Source organism: Ranitomeya imitator, chromosome 2, assembly GCF_032444005.1.
Source record: "Ranitomeya imitator isolate aRanImi1 chromosome 2, aRanImi1.pri, whole genome shotgun sequence".
Taxonomy (NCBI): domain Eukaryota; kingdom Metazoa; phylum Chordata; class Amphibia; order Anura; family Dendrobatidae; genus Ranitomeya; species Ranitomeya imitator.
This window is the reverse complement of record NC_091283.1, coordinates 104,928,295-104,951,691: the sequence shown is the minus strand read 5'-3', so window position 1 is coordinate 104,951,691 and position 23,397 is coordinate 104,928,295. Positions and strand designations below refer to the sequence as shown.

Below are 23,397 nucleotides of genomic sequence, written 5' to 3'. Positions count from 1 at the left end.
GTTGCTGTGATTGGCTGGTCAGAAATGACCAGCCATATACAGCGATCGCCGATGCGTAGGGGGCTGCGGGGCTACGTGCAGAGATGGTCTGCTGTTAGTGACAGCAGCCATCGGAACCCGATCACCGCGTGATGCCTCACGGTGACCGGAAAATGGCGGTGCCGTACTAGTACTGCGGCTGGCACAAATGCAGGGCCCGCAGTGCAGTACTAGTACGGCGCATGGTGCGAAGGTGTTAAAGGAGTTTTCCAAGACTTTAATATTGGCGGACTATCTATCCTTAGGGCTCTTTAATATTGGAGGACTATCCCTAGGTCTCTAGGGTTCTTCAATATTGGTGGACTATCCTTAGGGTTCTTTAACCCCTTAGAGACCCTGCCTTTTTCAATTTTCCGTGTTCGTTTTTCGCTCCCCTTCTTCCCAGAGCCATGACTTTCTTTATTTTTCTGTCAATATGGCCATGCGAGGGCTTATTTTTTGCGGGAGGAGTTGTACTTTTGAACGACACCATTGGTTTTACCGTGTCATGTACTATAAAATGGGGAAAAAAATTCCAAGTGCGGTGAAATTGCAAAAAAAGTGCAATCCCACAACAGTTTTTTGTTTGGCTTTTTTGCTAGGTTCACTAAATGCTAAAACTGACCTGCCACTATGATTCTCCAGGTCATTATGAGTTTGTAGACACCAAACATGTCTACGTTCTTTTTTATCTAAGTGGTGAAAAAAAATTCCAAACTTTGCTTTAAAAAAAATGCGCAATTTTCCGATACCCACAGCGTCTCTATTTTTTGTGATCTGGGGTTGGGTGAGGGCTTATTTTTTGTGTGCCGAGCTGACGTTTTTAATGATACCATTTTGGTGCAGATATGTTCTTTTGATCGCCTTCTATTGCATTTTAATGCAATGTCATGACGACCAAAAAAACGTAATTCTGGCGTATTGAATTTTTTTTCTCTCTACTCTGTTTAGCGATCAGGTTAATCCTTTTTTTTATTGACAGATCGGGCGATTCTGAACGCGGCAATACCAAATATGTGTATGTTTGATTTTATTTTTATTGTTTTATTTTGAATGGGGTGAAACGGAGTGATTTAAACTTTTATTTTTTTTTATTTTTTTCATATTTTTTTAAAACATTTTCTTTTTTACTTTTACCATGCTTCAATAGCCTCCATGGGAGGCTAGAAGCTGGCATAGCCTGATCGGCTCTGTTACATAGAGGCAATGCTTAGATCGCCCCTACGTAGTAGAATTGCAGCATTGCTATGAGTGCCGACCACAGGGTGGCGCTCACAGCAATCCAGCATCAACAACCATAGAGGTCTTCAGGAGACCTCTGGTTGTTATGCCATTGCACCGATGATCCCCCGATCAAGTGACAGGGGTCAACGGTGCACGCACCCCTGGCCGCGTGGCCGGGAGCGCTTGTTAAATGCTGCTGTCAGTGTTTGACAGCGGCCTTTTACTAGTTAATAGCAGCGGGTGGATCGCGATTCCACCCACCGCTATTGCAGGCACATGTCAGCTGTACAAAACAGCTGACATGTCCCGGCTTTGATGTGGGCTCACCGCCAGATCCCACATCAAAGGAAGAGATGCGACCTCCGCCGTACTAATACGGCGAAGGACGCAAAGGGGTTAATATTGGTGGACTATCCTTCAGGCTCTTTAATATAGGCGGACTATCCTTAGGGCTCTTTAATATTGGTCAACTATCCTCAGGGCTCTTTAATATTGGCGGACTATCCTTAGGGCTCTTTAATATTGGCGGACTATCCTTAGGGATCTTTAATATTGGCGGACTATCCTTGGGGCTCTTTAATATTGGCGGACTATCCTTAGGGATCTTTAATATTGGCGGACTATCCTTGGGGATCTTTAATATTGGCGGACTATCCTTGGGGCTCTTTAATATTGGCGGACTATCCTTAGGGATCTTTAATATTGGCGGACTATCCTTGGGGATCTTTAATATTGGCGGACTATCCTTAGGGCTCTTTAATATTGGCGGACTATCCTTAGGGCTCTTTAATATTGGCAGACTATCCTTGGGGATCTTTAATATTGGCAGACTATCCTTGGGGATCTTTAATATTGGCGGACTATCCTTAGGGATCTTTAATATTGGCTTACTATCCTTGGGGATCTTTAATATTGGCGGACTATCCTTAGGGATCTTTAATATTGGTGGACTATCCTTAGGGATCTTTAATATTGGCGGACTATCCTTAGGGCTCTTTAATATTGGCGGACTATCCTTAGGGCTCATGCACATGACCATATTTTCGGTCCAAGTGCAATCTGACAAAATATTGGATCACACTCAGCCTAATGTTGTTGCACGGGGCCATCCACATGTCCACAGCATGCTTGATTTGTATCCATGAAAAACATCATACTGCTCTTTAATGACATCTGAGTGCAGTCCCATTTCCACGGACTGACAGAATGAAGAAGATGGTGATGGTGACTTGTTTATCCATCTTCTCCTCATCCAAGAAAATCGGATCACTCTGATTAAACACAAGATTTCTGCATCTAATAGCGTTCTGCCCACGTTTACAGATACCACTCAACACTTTTATATTTTCAGAACAAAGGAAAATATAAAATAGAACCATTACTGAGCCAAGATGGCGGGAGATGAATGTGTGCTCCTCGCACATTTTGGAATCTAATAAAATCTTTCTTGGAAAGACAATCGTGCAGAATGGAGAAGAGATTCAGCAGAACACTCCGTCAATGCTGAAAGCAGACTAGATCTGGGCCTCCGAAAGGAAGTGAATTCATTGTAAACAGTTGGACGTCTTTTTTTTTTTTTACAGATTATAATGAATTCCTCTCAGTAGAGAATAAAAGCCAGAAATCCTATGTCCTCGCCCCACATTTCTATGGCAACAGAGACAATTCCCAGATAGAATGGTGACTGCAAATATACTGTGGATGCCGGGTGCACTCTGCCCCCTTCTAACTGCGCTTTATTATAGGGTGCTGTATGCCGGTGTAAGGCGGCGTTAATATTATTACTCTTGGATGGGAAAGTAAATGATGTTTACTGGCACAATTGTTCCACATCGTTTTCTTAGCATAAAATACTGTGAAAATAAATCTTGCAGAGTTATGATGAAACTTTTCGCAGTGAAGTTTCCAGGTTGGAGCAGCTTTTAGAGGATTTTCTAATTTTAATGTAAATAAAGCTCAGTCGCTGCATATTGAAAATCTTTTCCGATGTGATGTTTATTTCCTTATCATATTGCTGCTCGCTGTCCATTATTATTTGCATCTTGGAACTAAAAAACAGTCCTAACTTAGGCCTGCTAGATACATCAGCTGCACAAACCTCTCTCCTGTCCTCTTAGACTATATAACATGTCTGTATTGCTTTCTTCCATTGAAATAACATAGACACAGCAATTAAATAAATGCAAAAAAATATCGACATAAATTTACCATTACCATAAAGTACAATGTGTCACGCAAAAAAAAAAAGTCTGAAAATCACTGGGATATGTATACGTGTTCCAGAGTTATTACCATATAGAGTGACAGTGGTCAGATTTTAAAAATTTGGCTCTGTCACTAAGGGGTTAAGACCTTTCCATCAACATTAAACTGAATGTACTGGATCGTTTCATTTCTGTTTCTGTTATCCCCAAATGGATCAAAAAAGGGACATAAGTACTGGACATCTGAACATAGGTTTAGAACTTTGCTCAACATGCCATTGTGTAGTGATTAAAGGGACTCTGTCACCTGAATTTGGCGGGCTCTCTGTCCGGTCCGATGGGCGGTGTTTTCTCTCCTTTCATGCACCCCTTCCTTTCCCGCTGGCCGCAATATTATCTTGAATATGAGTCTGTTTCCTCCGTAGTTCACGCGTGCGCAATGCAATCTTGCCTTGCGCATGCACAGTATGCTTTGCCCAACTGTGGGAAAAGCCGAAAAGCATTAGTGCGCATGCGCAGCCGCACTATGTCCCGGAAGTATTTAGCTGTGTTCCAGGATATAGTGCGGCTGCGCATGCGCACTAATGCTTGCAAGCAATATCCTCCTTCTCCAGAAGACCGGCCACTGAAAATCACAGACCGGAAATAGATGCCACCTGTGTGCAATCCATGTTTTCCATTTTTAACATTTCATTGGGCAGGAGAAATCTTGCATTATTGTGGGGTTTTTTTTGCATTTAATTAAATCACTGATGGTAAAAAACTGACGCATTGACCAGACACTGATGAAACTCGGATCCAAAACACTAATGATAACTTTGAAATTAGATCTTTTTTTACATTGAAGAAAAATCACTGATGTCTGAACGAGGCCTAACAGGGTTATAGGATATCGCTTGTGGCTGAGGGGACACTCAGTAACTGCAGTGTATGTACACCGTTGGGTTACATCACACATCAGGTGAAACATAGTGCAGTACAATTGGGTTTTCACGTGTGAACTTGATCTGTATACCCCTGGTTAATGGATTTGTAATGTGTTGTTACTGCACAAGAAAAGTCCGATGATGTCATAACATAGATGGATGCTAAATGCAGTGATGTAACAGTAACGGTTGTTGTGAATTCTGTGGCTGAATTCACTCCTGTGGTCACAAGTGGTATTGCAGCCTCTGGGCTTCCTCCCTCAGGTGTTTTGGTGAGCTCGTTGGCTGCCTTGCTATTTAACTCCACCTGAGTCTGTCTTCCTTGCTCCTTGTCAATGTTCCAGTGTTGGATCTGAGCTACTGCATCTTTCCTGTGGCCTGCTGCTCTGCTAGATAAGTGTTACTTTGTTTTTGTTTCCGTTTTTTCTGTCCAGCTGTACTATTCTCTTTTGCTGGAAGCTCTGAGACGCAAAGGGTGCACCGCCGTTCGGCACGGTGGGTCTTTTTGCCCCCCTTTGCGTGGTTCTGCTTTAGGGTTTTTTGTAGACTGCATAGTTCTCTTTGCTATCCTCGCTCTGTCTAGAATATCGGCCCTCACTTTGCTGAATCGATTTCATTCCTACGTTTTGTCTTTTCATCTTGCTAACAGTCATTATATGTGGGGGGCTGCCTATTCCTTTGGGGTATTTCTCTGAGGCAAGTCAGGCTTGTATTTCTATCTTCAGGCTAGTCAGCTCCTCAGGCAGTGCCGAGTTGCATAGGTAGTGTTAGGCGCAATCCACTGCTGCTTTTAGTTGTGTGAGGATAGGTTCAGGTATTGCAGTCTGCAGAGATTCCACGTCTCAGAGCTTGTTCTATTGTTTTTGGGTTATTGCCATATCACTGTATGTGCGCTGATTACTGCACACTGTGTTGCCTGATAGCACAGCATAACAGTACAAGGAGCCAAACCAATGATTCTCAATAGAGGGAAAAAAGAAGTCCTGACATCATTTTTTTTTCCTCAGCTCTGTCTTCAGTTTTTTTTTTTTTTTTTTTTTTTCCCCTAGACATTAGAGTGCTTCAGGACACAGCTGTGGACATGGATATTCAGGCTCTGTGCTCCTCAATGGATAATCTCGTTATAAATGTACAAAAGATTCAAGATACAATTGATCAGAAATCTATGCTAGAACCAAGAATTCCTATTCCTGATTTGTTTTTTTGTGACAGAACTAAGTTCCTGAGCTTCAAAAATAATTGTAAGCTATTTCTGGCCTTGAAACCTCATTCTTCTGGTAATCCTATTCAACAGGTTTTGATTATTATTTCTTTTTTGCGCGGCGACCCACAGGACTGGGCGTTTTCTCTTGCACCAGGAGACCCTGCATTGAGTAATGTTGATGCGTTTTTCCAGGCGCTTGGATTGCTTTACGATGAGCCTAATTCAGTGGATCAGGCTGAGAAAAATTTGCTGGCTTTATGCCAGGGTCAGGATGATGTAGAAGTATATTGTCAGAAATTTAGGAAGTGGTCAGTGCTCACTCAGTGGAATGAATCTGCGCTGGCAGCTTGGTTCAGAAAGGGTCTCTCTGAAGCTCTTAAGGATGTCATGGTGGGATTTCCTATGCCTGCTGGTTTGAATGAGTCTATGTCCTTGGCCATTCAGATCGGTCGTCGCTTGCGCGAGCGTAAATCTGTGCACCATCTGGCGGTATTGTCTGAGAGTAAACCTGAGCCTATGCAGTGCGACAGGACTATGACTAAAGTTGAACGGCAAGAACACAGACGTCTGAACAGGCTGTGTTTCTACTGTGGTGATTCCACTCATGCTATTTCTAATTGTCCTAAGCGCACTAGGCGGTTCGATACCTCTGCCGTCATTGGTACTGTACAGTCCAAATTCCTTCTGTCCATTACCTTGATATGCTCTTTGTCATCGTATTCTGTCATGGCGTTTGTGGATTCAGGCGCTGCCCTGAATCTGATGGATTTGGATTATGCTAAACGTTGTGGATTTTTCTTGGAGCCTTTGCGGTGTCCTATTCCGTTGAGAGGAATTGATGCTACACCTTTGGCCAAGAATAAGCCTCAGTACTGGGCCCAGCTGACCATGTGCATGGCTCCTGCACATCAGGAAGTTATTCGCTTTCTGGTACTGCATAATCTGCATGATGTGGTCGTGTTGGGGTTGCCATGGCTACAAACCCATAATCCAGTATTAGATTGGAACTCTATGTCGGTAACCAGCTGGGGTTGTCAGGGAGTACATGGTGATGTTCCATTTTTGTCTATTTCGTCATCCATTCCTTCTGACATCCCAGAGTTCTTGTCGGACTTTCAGGATGTATTTGAAGAGCCCAAGTCTGATGCCCTACCTCCACATAGGAATTATGATTGTGCTATCAATTTGATTCCTGGTAGTAAATTCCCTAAGGGTCGTTTATTTAATTTGTCCGTGCCTGAACTGTTATGGCTGGCAATCAGGCAACACAGCGTGCAGTAATCAGCGCACATACAGAGATCTGGCAATAACCAAAAACAATAGGACGAGCTCTGAGACGTGGAATCTCTGTAGACTGCAGTACCTGATCTATCCTCACACAACTATAAGCAGCAGTGGATTGCGCCTAACAACTACCTATGCAACTCGGCACTGCCTGAGGAGCTGACTAGCCTGAAGATAGAAATACAAGCCTGACTTACCTCAGAGAAATACCCCAAAGGAATAGGCAGCCCCCCACATATAATGACTGTTAGCAAGATGAAAAGACAAACGTAGGAATGAAATAGATTCAGCAAAGTGAGGCCCGATATTCTAGACAGAGCGAGGATAGCAAAGAGAACTATGCAGTCTACAAAAAACCCTAAGACGAAAACCACGCAAAGGGGCAAAAAGACCCACCGTGCCGAACTAACAGCACGGCGGTGCACCCCTCTGCTTCTCAGAGCTTCCAGCAAAAGACAATAGCAAGCTGGACAGAAAAAAACAGAAAACAAACTAGAAGCACTTATCTAGCAGAGCAGCAGGCCCAAGGAAAGATGCAGTAGCTCAGATCCAACACTGGAACATTGACAAGGAGCAAGGAAGACAGACTCAGGTGGAGCTAAATAGCAAGGCAGCCAACGAGCTCACCAAAACACCTGAGGGAGGAAGCCCAGAGACTGCAATACCACTTGTGACCACAGAAGTGAACTCAGCCACAGAATTCACAACAGTACCCCCCCTTGAGGAGGGGTCACCGAACCCTCACCAGAACCCCCAGGCCGACCAGGATGAGCCACATGAAAGGCACGAACAAGATCTGGGGCATGGACATCAGAGGCAAAAACCCAGGAATTATCTTCCTGAGCATAACCCTTCCATTTGACCAGATACTGGAGTTTCCGTCTAGAGACACGAGAATCCAAAATCTTCTCCACAATATACTCCAATTCCCCCTCCACCAAAACAGGGGCAGGAGGCTCCACAGATGGAACCATAGGTGCCACGTATCTCCTCAACAACGACCTATGGAATACATTATGTATGGAAAAGGAGTCTGGGAGGGTCAGACGAAAAGACACCGGATTGAGAATCTCAGAAATCCTATACGGACCAATAAAACGAGGTTTAAATTTAGGAGAGGAAACCTTCATAGGAATATGACGAGAAGATAACCAAACCAAATCCCCAACACGAAGTCGGGGTCCCACACGGCGTCTGCGATTAGCGAAAAGCTGAGCCTTCTCCTGGGACAAGGTCAAATTGTCCACTACCTGAGTCCAGATCTGCTGCAACCTGTCCACCACAGAATCCACACCAGGACAGTCCGAAGACTCAACCTGTCCTGAAGAGAAACGAGGATGGAACCCAGAATTGCAGAAAAATGGAGAGACCAAGGTAGCCGAGCTGGCCCGATTATTAAGGGCGAACTCAGCCAACGGCAAAAATGACACCCAATCATCCTGGTCAGCGGAAACAAAACATCTCAGATATGTTTCCAAGGTCTGATTGGTTCGTTCGGTCTGGCCATTAGTCTGAGGATGGAAGGCCGAGGAGAAAGATAGGTCAATGCCCATCCTACCACAAAAGGCTCGCCAGAACCTCGAGACAAACTGGGAACCTCTGTCAGAAACAATATTCTCAGGAATGCCATGTAAACGAACCACATGCTGGAAGAACAAAGGCACCAAATCAGAGGAGGAAGGCAATTTAACCAAGGGCACCAGATGGACCATTTTAGAAAAGCGATCACAGACCACCCAAATGACCGACATTTTTTGAGAAACGGGAAGGTCAGAAATGAAATCCATCGAAATATGTGTCCAAGGCCTCTTCGGGACCGGCAAGGGCAAAAGCAACCCACTGGCACGTGAACAGCAGGGCTTAGCCCTAGCACAAATTCCACAGGACTGCACAAAAGCACGCACATCCCGTGACAGAGATGGCCACCAGAAGGATCTAGCAACCAACTCCCTGGTACCAAAGATTCCTGGATGACCGGCCAGCACCGAACAATGAAGTTCAGAGATAACTTTACTAGTCCACCTATCAGGGACGAACAGTTTCTCGGCCGGACAACGATCAGGTTTATTAGCCTGAAATTTCTGCAACACTCTCCGCAAATCAGGGGAGATGGCAGACACAATGACTCCTTCCTTGAGGATACTCGCCGGCTCAGATAACCCCGGAGAGTCGGGCACAAAACTCCTAGACAGAGCATCCGCCTTCACATTTTTAGAGCCCGGAAGGTATGAAATCACAAAATCAAAACGAGCAAAAAATAACGACCAACGGGCCTGTCTAGGATTCAAGCGCTTGGCAGACTCGAGATAAGTCAAGTTCTTATGATCAGTCAATACCACCACGCGATGCTTAGCACCCTCAAGCCAATGACGCCACTCCTCGAATGCCCACTTCATGGCCAGCAACTCTCGGTTGCCCACATCATAATTACGCTCAGCAGCAGAAAATTTCCTGGAAAAGAAAGCACATGGTTTGAACACTGAGCAACCAGAACCTCTCTGTGACAAAACCGCCCCTGCACCAATCTCAGAAGCATCAACCTCGACCTGGAACGGAAGAGAAACATCAGGTTGACACAACACAGGGGCACAGCAAAAACGATGCTTCAACTCCTGAAAAGCTTCCACGGCAGCAGAAGACCAATTAACCAAATCAGCACCCTTCTTGGTCAAATCGGTCAATGGTCTGGCAATGCTAGAAAAATTACAGATGAAGCGACGATAAAAATTAGCAAAGCCCAGGAATTTCTGCAGACTTTTTAGAGATGTCGGCTGAGTCCAATCCTGGATGGCCTGAACCTTAACCGGATCCATCTCGATAGTAGAAGGGGAAAAGATGAACCCCAAAAATGAAACTTTCTGCACACCGAAGAGACACTTTGATCCCTTCACGAACAAGGAATTAGCACGCAGTACCTGGAAAACCATTCTGACTTGCTTCACATGAGACTCCCAATCATCTGAGAAGATCAAAATGTCATCCAAGTAAACAATCAAGAATTTATCCAGATACTCACGGAAAATGTCATGCATAAAAGACTGAAAAACAGATGGAGCATTGGCAAGTCCGAACGGCATCACCAGATACTCAAAATGACCCTCGGGCGTATTAAATGCCGTTTTCCATTCATCTCCCTGCCTGATTCTCACCAGATTATACGCACCACGAAGATCAATCTTAGTAAACCAACTAGCCCCCTTAATCCGAGCAAACAAGTCAGAAATCAATGGCAAGGGATACTGAAACTTAACAGTGATCTTATTAAGAAGGCGGTAATCAATACACGGTCTTAGCGAACCATCCTTCTTGGCTACAAAAAAGAACCCTGCTCCCAATGGTGACGACGATGGGCGAATATGTCCCTTCTCCAGGGACTCCTTCACATAACTGCGCATAGCGGTGTGTTCAGGTACGGACAAATTAAATAAACGACCCTTAGGGAATTTACTACCAGGAATCAAATCGATAGCACAATCACAATTCCTATGCGGAGGTAGGGCATCAGACTTGGACTCTTCAAATACATCCTGAAAGTCCGACAAGAACTCTGGGATGTCAGAAGGAATGGATGACGAAATAGACAAAAATGGAACATCACCATGTACTCCCTGACAACCCCAGCTGGTTACCGACATAGAGTTCCAATCCAATACTGGATTATGGGTTTGTAGCCATGGCAACCCCAACACGACCACATCATGCAAATTATGCAGTACCAGAAAGCGAATAACTTCCTGATGTGCAGGAGCCATGCACATGGTCAGCTGGGCCCAGTACTGAGGCTTATTCTTGGCCAAAGGTGTAGCATCAATTCCTCTCAACGGAATAGGACACCGCAAAGGCTCCAAGAAAAATCCACAACGTTTAGCATAATCCAAATCCATCAGATTCAGGGCAGCGCCTGAATCCACAAACGCCATGACAGAATACGATGACAAAGAGCACATTAAGGTAATGGACAAAAGGAATTTGGACTGTACAGTACCAATAACGGCAGAGCTATCGAACCGCCTAGTGCGTTTAGGACAATTAGAAATAGCATGAGTAGAATCACCACATTAGAAACACAGTCTGTTCAGACGTCTGTGTTCTTGCCGTTCTACTTTAGTCATAGTCCTGTCGCACTGCATAGGCTCAGGTTTACTCTCAGGCAGTACCGCCAGATGGTGCACAGATTTACGCTCGCGCAAGCGACGACCGATCTGAATGGCCAAGGACATAGACTCATTCAAACCAGCAGGCATAGGAAATCCCACCATTACATCCTTAAGAGCTTCAGAGAGACCCTTTCTGAACAAAGCCGCTAGTGCAGATTCATTCCACAGAGTGAGTACTGACCATTTCCTAAATTTCTGACAATATACTTCTACATCATCCTGACCCTGGCATAAAGCCAGCAGATTTTTCTCAGCCTGATCCACTGAATTAGGCTCATCGTAAAGCAATCCGAGCGCCAGGAAAAATGCATCAACATTACTCAATGCAGAATCTCCTGGTGCAAGAGAAAACGCCCAGTCCTGTGGGTCGCCGCGCAAAAAAGAAATAATAATCAAAACCTGTTGAATAGGATTACCAGAAGAATGAGGTTTCAAGGCCAAAAATAGCTTACAATTATTTCTGAAGCTCAGGAACTTAGTTCTGTCACCAAAAAACAAATCAGGAATCGGAATTCTTGGTTCTAGCATCGATTTCTGATCAATAGTATCTTGAATCTTTTGTACATTTACAACGAGATTATCCATTGAGGAGCACAGAGCCTGAATATCCATGTCCACAGCTGTGTCCTGAAGCACTCTAATGTCTAGGGGAAAAAAAAGACTGAAGACAGAGCTAAGAAAAAAAAATGATGTCAGGATTTCTTTTTTCCCTCTATTGGGAATCATTGGTGAGGCTCCTTGTACTGTTATGGCTGGCAATCAGGCAACACAGCGTGCAGTAATCAGCGCACATACAGAGATCTGGCAATAACCAAAAACAATAGGACGAGCTCTGAGACGTGGAATCTCTGTAGACTGCAGTACCTGATCTATCCTCACACAACTATAAGCAGCAGTGGATTGCGCCTAACAACTACCTATGCAACTCGGCACTGCCTGAGGAGCTGACTAGCCTGAAGATAGAAATACAAGCCTGACTTACCTCAGAGAAATACCCCAAAGGAATAGGCAGCCCCCCACATATAATGACTGTTAGCAAGATGAAAAGACAAACGTAGGAATGAAATAGATTCAGCAAAGTGAGGCCCGATATTCTAGACAGAGCGAGGATAGCAAAGAGAACTATGCAGTCTACAAAAAACCCTAAAACGAAAACCACGCAAAGGGGCAAAAAGACCCACCGTGCCGAACTAACAGCACGGCGGTGCACCCCTCTGCTTCTCAGAGCTTCCAGCAAAAGACAATAGCAAGCTGGACAGAAAAAAACAGAAAACAAACTAGAAGCACTTATCTAGCAGAGCAGCAGGCCCAAGGAAAGATGCAGTAGCTCAGATCCAACACTGGAACATTGACAAGGAGCAAGGAAGACAGACTCAGGTGGAGCTAAATAGCAAGGCAGCCAACGAGCTCACCAAAACACCTGAGGGAGGAAGCCCAGAGACTGCAATACCACTTGTGACCACAGAAGTGAACTCAGCCACAGAATTCACAACACTGAACACACCGCTATGCGCAGTTATGTGAAAGAATCCCTGGAGAAGGGACATATTCGCCCATCGTCATCACCATTGGGAGCAGGGTTCTTTTTTGTAGCCAAAAAGGATGGTTCGCTAAGACCGTGTATTGATTACCGCCTTCTTAATAAGATCACTGTTAAGTTTCAGTATCCCTTGCCATTGATATCTGACTTGTTTGCTCGGATTAAGGGGGCTAGTTGGTTTACTAAGATTGATCTTCGTGGTGCGTATAATCTGGTGAGAATCAGGCAGGGAGATGAATGGAAAACGGCATTTAATACGCCCGAGGGTCATTTTGAGTATCTGGTGATGCCGTTCGGACTTGCCAATGCTCCATCTGTTTTTCAGTCTTTTATGCATGACATTTTCCGTGAGTATCTGGATAAATTCCTGATTGTTTACTTGGATGACATTTTGATCTTCTCTGATGATTGGGAGTCTCATGTGAAGCAAGTCAGAATGGTTTTCCAGGTACTGCGTGCTAATTCCTTGTTCGTGAAGGGATCAAAGTGTCTCTTCGGTGTGCAGAAAGTTTCATTTTTGGGGTTCATCTTTTCCCCTTCTACTATCGAGATGGATCCGGTTAAGGTCCAGGCCATCCAGGATTGGACTCAGCCGACATCTCTGAAAAGTCTGCAGAAATTCCTGGGCTTTGCTAATTTTTATCGTCGCTTCATCTGTAATTTTTCTAGCATTGCCAGACCATTGACCGATTTGACCAAGAAGGGTGCTGATTTGGTTAATTGGTCTTCTGCTGCCGTGGAAGCTTTTCAGGAGTTGAAGCGTCGTTTTTGCTGTGCCCCTGTGTTGTGTCAACCAGATGTTTCTCTTCCGTTCCAGGTCGAGGTTGATGCTTCTGAGATTGGAGCAGGGGCGGTTTTGTCACAGAGAGGTTCTGGTTGCTCAGTGTTGAAACCATGTGCTTTCTTTTCCAGGAAATTTTCTGCTGCTGAGCGTAATTATGATGTGGGCAACCGAGAGTTGCTGGCCATGAAGTGGGCATTCGAGGAGTGGCGTCATTGGCTTGAGGGAGCTAAGCATCGCGTGGTGGTATTGACTGATCATAAGAATCTTACTTATCTCGAGTCTGCCAAGCGCTTGAATCCTAGACAGGCCCGTTGGTCGTTATTTTTTGCTCGTTTTGATTTTGTGATTTCGTACCTTCCGGGCTCTAAAAATGTGAAGGCGGATGCTCTGTCTAGGAGTTTTGTGCCCGACTCTCCGGGGTTATCTGAGCCGGCGAGTATCCTCAAGGAAGGAGTCATTGTGTCTGCAATCTCTCCTGATTTGCGGAGAGTGTTGCAGAAATTTCAGGCTAATAAACCTGATCGTTGTCCGGCCGAGAAACTGTTCGTCCCTGATAGGTGGACTAATAAACTAATCTCTGAACTTCATTGTTCGGTGCTGGCTGGTCATCCAGGAATCTTTGGTACCAGAGAGTTAGTGGCTAGATCCTTCTGGTGGCCATCTCTGTCACGGGATGTGCGTGCTTTTGTGCAGTCCTGTGGGATTTGTGCTAGGGCTAAGCCCTGCTGTTCACGTGCCAGTGGGTTGCTTTTGCCCTTGCCGGTCCCGAAGAGGCCTTGGACACATATTTCGATGGATTTCATTTCTGACCTTCCCGTTTCTCAAAAGATGTCGGTCATTTGGGTGGTCTGTGATCGCTTTTCTAAAATGGTCCATCTGGTGCCCTTGGTTAAATTGCCTTCCTCCTCTGATTTGGTGCCTTTGTTCTTCCAGCATGTGGTTCGTTTGCATGGCATTCCTGAGAATATTGTTTCTGACAGCGGTTCCCAGTTTGTCTCGAGGTTCTGGCGAGCCTTTTGTGGTAGGATGGGCATTGACCTATCTTTTTCCTCGGCCTTCCATCCTCAGACTAATGGCCAGACCGAACGAACCAATCAGACCTTGGAAACATATCTGAGATGTTTTGTTTCTGCTGACCAGGATGATTGGGTGTCATTTTTGCCGTTGGCTGAGTTCGCCCTTAATAATCGGGCCAGCTCGGCTACCTTGGTCTCTCCATTTTTCTGCAATTCTGGGTTCCATCCTCGTTTCTCTTCAGGACAGGTTGAGTCTTCGGACTGTCCTGGTGTGGATTCTGTGGTGGACAGGTTGCAGCAGATCTGGACTCAGGTAGTGGACAATTTGACCTTGTCCCAGGAGAAGGCTCAGCTTTTCGCTAATCGTAGACGCCGTGTGGGTCCCCGACTTCGTGTTGGGGATCTGGTTTGGTTATCTTCTCGTCATATTCCTATGAAGGTTTCCTCTCCTAAGTTTAAACCTCGTTTTATTGGTCCGTATAGGATTTCTGAGATTCTCAATCCGGTGTCTTTTCGTCTGACCCTCCCAGACTCCTTTTCCATACATAATGTATTCCATAGGTCGTTGTTGAGAAGATACGTGGCACCTATGGTTCCATCTGTGGAGCCTCCTGCCCCTGTTTTGGTGGAGGGGGAATTGGAGTATATTGTGGAGAAAATTTTGGATTCTCGTGTCTCTAGACGGAAACTCCAGTATCTGGTCAAATGGAAGGGTTATGCTCAGGAGGATAATTCCTGGGTTTTTGCCTCTGATGTCCATGCCCCAGATCTTGTTCGTGCCTTTCATGTGGCTCATCCTGGTCGGCCTGGGGGTTCTGGTGAGGGTTCAGTGACCCCTCCTCAAGGGGGGGGTACTATTGTGAATTCTGTGGCTGAATTCACTCCTGTGGTCACAAGTGGTATTGCAGCCTCTGGGCTTCCTCCCTCAGGTGTTTTGGTGAGCTCGTTGGCTGCCTTGCTATTTAACTCCACCTGAGTCTGTCTTCCTTGCTCCTTGTCAATGTTCCAGTGTTGGATCTGAGCTACTGCATCTTTCCTGTGGCCTGCTGCTCTGCTAGATAAGTGTTACTTTGTTTTTGTTTCCGTTTTTTCTGTCCAGCTGTGCTATTCTCTTTTGCTAGAAGCTCTGAGACGCAAAGGGTGCACCGCCGTGCCGTTAGTTCGGCACGGTGGGTCTTTTTGCCCCCCTTTGCGTGGTTCTGCTTTAGGGTTTTTTGTAGACTGCATAGTTCTCTTTGCTATCCTCGCTCTGTCTAGAATATCGGGCCTCACTTTGCTGAATCTATTTCATTCCTACGTTTTGTCTTTTCATCTTGCTAACAGTCATTATATGTGGGGGGCTGCCTATTCCTTTGGGGTATTTCTCTGAGGCAAGTCAGGCTTGTATTTCTATCTTCAGGCTAGTCAGCTCCTCAGGCAGTGCCGAGTTGCATAGGTAGTGTTAGGCGCAATCCACTGCTGCTTTTAGTTGTGTGAGGATAGGTTCAGGTATTGCAGTCTGCAGAGATTCCACGTCTCAGAGCTTGTTCTATTGTTTTTGGGTTATTGCCATATCACTGTATGTGCGCTGATTACTGCACACTGTGTTGCCTGATAGCACAGCATAACAAACGGTATCTCAAAACGCTAAAGTTTTCAATCTTGCTTCCATTCTACCCTTTAGCGAATGTGCACACATTAAGTATTTTCACCAGAAATTTCTCCACCAAAAATGAGTCTCTTGGCTGGAGAAATGCTGCATAAAGTACTCTCATTTTTGACACATTTTATCCCATTCATTTGAATTGATGAAAAACTGTAAAAATGCTGAAAGAGTTGACACGCTGCAGAATTAAACTTCATATCTGCAGTGAAAGTTTTCAGAAATCTCATTCACTTTGCTGGGACAATAAAATGCTGCATTTTTTGCAGCTAAAACATGCAAGATAAGCGCAGTGTGTGAACAAGCCCTACACTCCTGTTTTCCTCACAAGTTACTGTCAATGAAAGGACTGCTACGATGCACTTAGTTTTCAGTAGACCTGCACTAAACTTCCATGGACTAGTTCTCTTCTGCAGTTCAGTATCTAGAGAACATAATATTCATCACAGACGTCTCACCGTATGCTACAGCTATGTAAACCCCACTTTTTAGCTATGAGGAGGACACAGTTTTAATAATAAAAATGTTGAAGTGATATATATGACGGTGTCTTTTTAAGGGAATGACATTTATGAGCAGCTTATCTAAAGAACAAATCCTATTTGTTCAGGCGACATATTACACAGAACAGCTTTGGTGGAAAAAAAGCAAACAGAATTCTAAAATAAATGATGTTCGGGAGGTATTTTTATTTCGGTAGACAGCAGAGCATATGGCATGATTTATTATGCATAAAGATGTCGAATTATCTGCAGATCTGTAGCCGGATTTGAACATGAAATTCTGCATTTTCACTTAGAACAGCTGAATGGCCATGACTGTTAAGATCACAAAAATGACAACTTTTATATCTCTTGAGTTATGAAGAATTTATCACTTGTATAGTCGGATGGTTATTGGCTCCTAGGTTGGCACAGGTATTTTTACTGATTAATTAAAGCCAACTGTTGGAGGCAAAGACTATACACTTGCACCTCACTAGACTAGGCTTCAGTCACTAGAAAACAAACCATATTTACCATATTTTTCGGACTATAAGATGCACCTGACCATAAGACGCACCCCAAATTTGGGGTGAAAATTGCAGAAAAAATGATTTTTTACAAGATGGGGGTCCGTCTTATTGTCCGAATTTACAGTATCTTACCTGAGTGCTGGCGGTGGCAGAGCAGGGTCACAGGAGGCATGGTGTCGGCAGAGGTGGGGTGATGCGGTACGGCGTGCATCTGAGCAGGGTCCCTTCCTGCTTAGGTGGGCGACGCCATGGCCTGGTGTCCATGGGGGAGTTGCAGCAGTGGTGTGGCGACGACAGAGGTGCGGGGATAATGAGCAGTATGGCCTGAGCAGGGTCCCTTCCTCAGGTGAGGTGACGCAGCAGCCTGGTATCCATTCCAATGTGAGCAGCAGAGCCGGGTTAATTACCGGTTTATCGGTGGCGGCGGCAATCTTCCTGAGGCCGCGCGTGCGCAGATGGAGTGCTCTGCTTCCCAGGGCTTCCGGAAAATGGCTGCGGGAGGCCACGAATGCGTAGATGGAGATCGCAGCGGCCATTTTCCTGAAGCCGAGATCTAAATCTGCGAACTCGGCTTCAGGAAAATGGCCACCGCGATCTCCATCTGCGCATGCACGGCCTCCCACTGCCATTTTCCTGAAGCCCTGGGAAGCAGAGCACTCCATCTGCACATGCGCGGCCTCGGGAAGATGGCCGCCACCACCGATAACGCCATGATTCACCTGGCTCTGCTGCTTACCGGGCTGCTGCATCACCTCACCTGTGGAAGGGACCCCGCTCACACCATACCGCCTCCTCATCCCCGCATCTCTGCCGCCGCCTCACCGCTGCCGGTAAGCCTGTATTCCAACTATAAGACGTACCCACCATTTTCCCCCCTTTTTTGGGGGGAAAAAGTGCGTCTTATAGTCAGGAAAATACGGTATATCTTAGGCTACGGGTACATGCAGACATCCGTGGAAATAGGTTCCAGCATGTACTGCTAATGCAGAGACTGGCCGCAGCTCTCCCGACCCAGGTATGACAGCCTAATAGAAATACAAGAAGCCTTCACACTTCGGTCAGATCTGCGGACAGTCAGTGCATTGCAGTCCGAGATTGTACCGGGATCCACAGATGTCTGCTTGAGCCCTAACTACTATCTATTCCAACGCTGTTATACGCAAGAGCTCTTGGCTTGGCTGAACATACATGTGTGTTCAATGGGGAGAAAGGGGTAAGCTACTATCAGACAGGACTAGTAGTGGCTTGTAGCTGAGGATATAAAGATCGGACGCGTTAATTTCAATTGTACAATCCCAGTTTCCACTCCATCCTAAGTCAGGGAAGAGTTGGGAAGCCTCCATAAATATCAGATGGATGGCCAACCCTGTTAAAATTGGCAAATTCAGCAGACTAAATTAATGTGTATGGGGACCCAAAAAGATGTCAGTGGACATAGAATCATAGAATGTTAGAGTTGGAAGGGACCTCCAGGGTCATCATCATTCACCAAATCATCTCGGACAGATATGTGTCCAGTCTCTGTTTGAAGATTTCCATTGAAGGAGAACTCACCACTAGTGATGAGCGAACATGCTTGTATAAGGTGTTTTCCGAGCATGCCCATGTGCTAACCGAATGTCTTCAGGGTGCTTGTAAAATATGTTTCAGTCTCCTCATGTTTTGTGGCTGTTCAACAGCCGCCATACATGCAGGGATTGCCTAAGAAACAGGCATGCCTTATCTGAGCATGTTTGCTCATCACTACTCACCACATGTTCCACTCATTATTGATCACCCTCACAGTCAAAAAGTTTTTTCTAACATCTAATCTATGTCTCCTCTCCTCCCTTTCAGTTTCATTCCATTGAATGAGAATAAGGATGATCCCTCTACACTGACATCCCTTCAGATATTTGTAGACAGCTACGAGGTCTCCTCTTAGCCTTCTTTTGTCCATGCACTATATCTTCCATAATGTGGCCGTTCAGGCTGAAGTGCTGAGCTTTCCCAGATTCTTATATGTAACTCACTAAAAATTAAAATGATTGTTTCTTGTCTTCGATACCACAGGAAGGAGTTAATGAGGAGCAGTTTGTCTTGTTTTCTAGCCCTGGGTTTATTTAAAGCAAATGTGAAGGAGTTTAGCGGAGATCACGTGCCCCAAACTAAACTACACTTTCTTGAAGCATAACAGCTGGAAATATCTATACTCAGAAACAATTTTTAACTCTTTATCTTACAATCAAACAAGAAAATGGCAGACTGTCCAATTGATTTGGAAGGAACAGCTTTAGAAATGGCATTTAAATAAGTGTGAAATATCATACTTGTCCTATTGTTATTACAACATTTTTCTCGCAAAGCTGCAAACTGTAATATTAGAAGTATGCATAGGGCAAGTATACAACTAAACATACAGCCAGTATACAGCTACACATGCATAAAGAGGGTATACAGATACATTGGCATGTAAAGGTTTGGACAGCCCTGGTCAAAATTACTGTTATTGTGAACCGTTAAGCAAGTTGAAGATGAAATGATCTCTAAAATGGCTAAAGTTAAAGGTGACACATTGGCTTTGCATTTTAGGAAAAAAATATATTTTCATCTTTTAGATTTTAAAAATTATAAAAAGGAAAATGGACTGACTTCAAAAGTTTGGGCTCCCCACAAGGTTAGTAAATAGTAGCACTCCCTTTTCAAAGTATCACAGCTTGTAAACGCTTTTGTAGCCAGCCAAGAGTCTTTCAATTCTTGTTTGAGGAATTTTCAGCCATTCTTCCTTGGAAAATTCTTCCAGTTCTGTGAGATTCCTGGGTCATCTTGCATACACTGCTATTTTGAAATCTAGACACAGATTTTCAAATCAAGGGACTGTGAGGACCATTGTAAAACCTTATCTTGCACCAATAGGTAGTCTATTGTGGATTTTGAAGGGTGTTCAGGATCATTATCAAATTGTAGAAGCCATCCTCTTTTCAACTTCAGCCTTTTTACAGATGGTGTTATGTTTGCATAAAAAATTTGTTTAAATTTCATTGAAATCATTCCTCCCTCTACCTCTGAAATGTTACCCATGCTATTGGCTGCAACATAAACCCAAACCGTGATTAATCCACCGCCATTCTTAACAGTTGATGAGATGTTCTTTTCCTGAAATACTGTGCCCTTTTGTTCTCCACAGATAACTTTGAAGATTGTGGCCAAAGAGTTATATTTTATCCTCATTGGTCCACAGGACTTGATTCCAAAATGCATCAGGCTTGTTTAGATGGTCTTTTGCATACTTCTGACGCTGAATTTATGGTGAAGACGCAGGAGAGTGTTTCTTCTGATGACTCTTCCACAAAGGTTATATTTGAGCAGGTGTCTCTGAACAGTAGAACAATATACCACAAATCCATGGTAAATCTTTCTGAAGGTCTTTTGCCATCAAGCGGGGGTTGTAATTTTCCTGTCTAACCATCCTACAAGCAGTGAACTGAGGAAAAGACAACTTGACAATGCTTGGCTATCTTCTTATAACCTTCTCCTGCTTTGTGAGCCTCCACCACTCCTATTTTCAGAATGCTTGGCAGCTGCTTAGAAGAACCCATGGCTGCTGTTTTTTGGGACAAGTTCAGAGTAGGCTGGTTTTTATAAAGATGGTAAATTTGCATCACTGTCTTTCCAAACGATGATGGTGAACAAGCCTTAACTCTAACAGGCTAATTAAGGTCTGAAATCTTGGACAAAGGTATCTCAGCACACACATCTCCAAGGGTGCCCAAACTTTTGCATTGGCTAATTTTCCTTTTTGCAATTTTTAAAATGTAAAAGACAAAAATATTTTTTTCCTTTCCTAAAATACATAGGAAATGTGTCATGTTTAACTTTAGGCCTTTTAGAGATCATTTCATCTTCAATTTGCTAACCTGTTCACAAGGACAGTAACTTTGCCCTGCTGACCCGTGATCCCAATATTTAACCCCAGGGCTACGCAAGCTCTGGAGGTGTTCACCTTCCTCCCTCAAGATGAAGACAGAGATTAAGGCCTTAAACCAGGCCCAGATAAGAAAATACCAGCTGATTCCTGAGGTGTACCGGAAAAAGTTCCGGGCTCCCCAACGTGGACCTCATGACAGCTACAGTGATGTGGTGGATGGGCTCAGAACCAAAGTCGACCAATGTGTTCATTGACTATTAGTCACCACCTTCTAGAAACTGAAGAACCTGATGTTGAAGGACCAGTTTCTTCATCTTTGCCCTAAAGAGTTGCAACATTTGTTGATGAATCAATGAGTCAATGGAGGCTGCCATGACTGCACAGATTGCCGATACCTATGAGGCCAACCATATACCTGAGGAGCAGAAATGATCTTTCGCCAGCTAGAAAAAGGATAAAGCTGGCATCCACTGCCCCTGCCAGCCAGTTCTCAGGGGGTCTCACACTATTTTCCAGCACCTCCCACCAGTGCTATGCCTGCAACCAAACTGGCCACATCAGCTCCCCTTGCGTGGAGAGGCAGAAGAGGAACCCTACACCCTAGGTCCAGGGGCCAGCTGTTCTTTTTGTGGGTGGGGAGGAAGGGAGGGCACCTGAAAACTTTTAACCGGTTACTGTGGGAAGCACAGTCACTGTGGGGCTCAAGGACAATGGTGGACAACAAACTCTCATCTGCCCTGAGTTTGTGTTCCCTGAAGAATTCATCCCTGGGAAGACCCCTACTGTCTTACTGGGTTTGTCCGCTGACCCTTACCGATGTGGCCAGGGATTTCCTGGATTCAGGTGCTGGGAGTGGGTTAAGGGAAGTGTGGATGCCAGAAAACCTCCTCACAAATGTTTTATTGGGAACTGATCTGGGAAGGTTGGTCACTCAATACATCCCTGACAACCCTCCCAGATCTGGTATGTCATATGATTCAGCTGTCAATAACGTGGATATCAATGTCATGCATAATGATAATGTAATTTGTGGTACAGGAGAACTCAGCCATGTCACACTGCGGGGTAATGTTGCTGAGGATCCCCTAAAAGAAGCAAGCATCAATGCTAAGGGCGATGGGAACAGGCACGGGGAACATGAAGCAGGTCATCACATGCAGCTATTTAGTGTCTAAGCACCTGAACAACAAGGATCCCTAAAAAATAACTTTTATTAAACAATAATTAAAAAATCTCTAATCATGCCGTAGATAATAATGATAAATACAGTAAACAAAATTGTGTACCTATTAGGTCCTAGGGCGTCCCTACACTGGATCCTACCTGTCAGTGGAGGTTGGCACCCTAATTTTCTGTGGTAGGCGCCCCCACTCCGCGTCGACTCGACCCTCACAGCTCCCTAGAATACCCTAAATAAGGAACCCTAGAAAGAACTAACAATATCCCTATGGGAAAAAGACCTGCCTAACAGTGGGGGTAGGCACCCTAATGTGAAACGGTAGGCGCCCCCACTCCTCGTCGACTGACCCTAGAAACCCTACAAAATCCCTAAATAAGGATAGTAATAAAGTAGTGAACCAAAATACTCCCAAACAACCCAAAAGAAATAGAAAAAACACAAAAAACAAAGTCTCAAAAAATATATAACACTAAAAACAGAAGAGATACACCCAAATAATCAAAATATGGGGCGTCCCTATAGTGAAGCATAGATATGTCCTCACTAAAAATATATATACAAGTGTAGATGCAATAATCTCAGTATGGGTGGATGAGATATAGCAATGTCATTACATCTTGTCCATATCACAAAGTACAAAGAAAAGCGCTCCTGTAATATGATGAAGCGGTGCTCAGAGCATGTATATTAAATGAAAAGCATGCTCCTTACTGCATCATGTTGTGCACTAAAGAAAAACCTCCGAACATAGCAATCATAGATAAATACAGCGTCGTCTCAATGGACTAATAAGCAGAAAACTGGAGAAAAAATGACATTTCGAAGTTTATAGCAATCACCATATATTATGCTTAAGCTGTTTAAAGTGCTAAGTGCTATACCAGGTTATCTAAAGTGCATGCAGCAGTAAAATCACAGGCTGAACCCACGAGCCTGGGGCCCTCAGAGAGGTAATGTGCTTTTTGTATAAAAGGACACAATCATCCCTAAACTCAAAAAAAGAAATGTCATAACATCAATACTCATCTGCAGGCTTGTGGGAACCTTTAAGCACCGCTCGGACGCCAATCACATCAAGCGCTAGATAGCCGTCTCCCCAAAACAATGCCCGACGCGTTTCCCCCCCATTTGTATACAGTGGGGGTTCTTCAGGGGTATACAAAAACTGCTAGATGGCTGTACACAAAATAGGAGCTATTTAGTGTCATTACAGACTGTGACATAGCCGGTGGTAGCTGCCCCATGTTTAGCACTGCTCCTGAGTAGTGATGAGCGAGTGTGCTCGTTACTCGAGTT

At 44.6% G+C, this 23,397-nt stretch overlaps 1 protein-coding gene across 1 annotated transcript; it reads right to left on the bottom strand.

The window, feature by feature from the left end:
• Positions 1-1,708: 1,708 nt before the first annotated feature.
• LOC138666265 (uncharacterized) lies at positions 1,709-2,281 on the bottom strand. Its single transcript, XM_069754493.1, has one exon. The coding sequence runs from the start codon at positions 2,279-2,281 to the stop codon at positions 1,709-1,711; it is 573 nt and encodes a 190-aa protein (XP_069610594.1).
• Positions 2,282-23,397: the final 21,116 nt, after the last annotated feature.

Excerpts from the sequence above, each read along its gene's own strand:
- LOC138666265 (XM_069754493.1), bottom strand. The coding sequence starts at position 2,281 with ATGGTCATGTGCATGAGCCCTAAGGATAGTCCGCCAATATTAAAGAGC.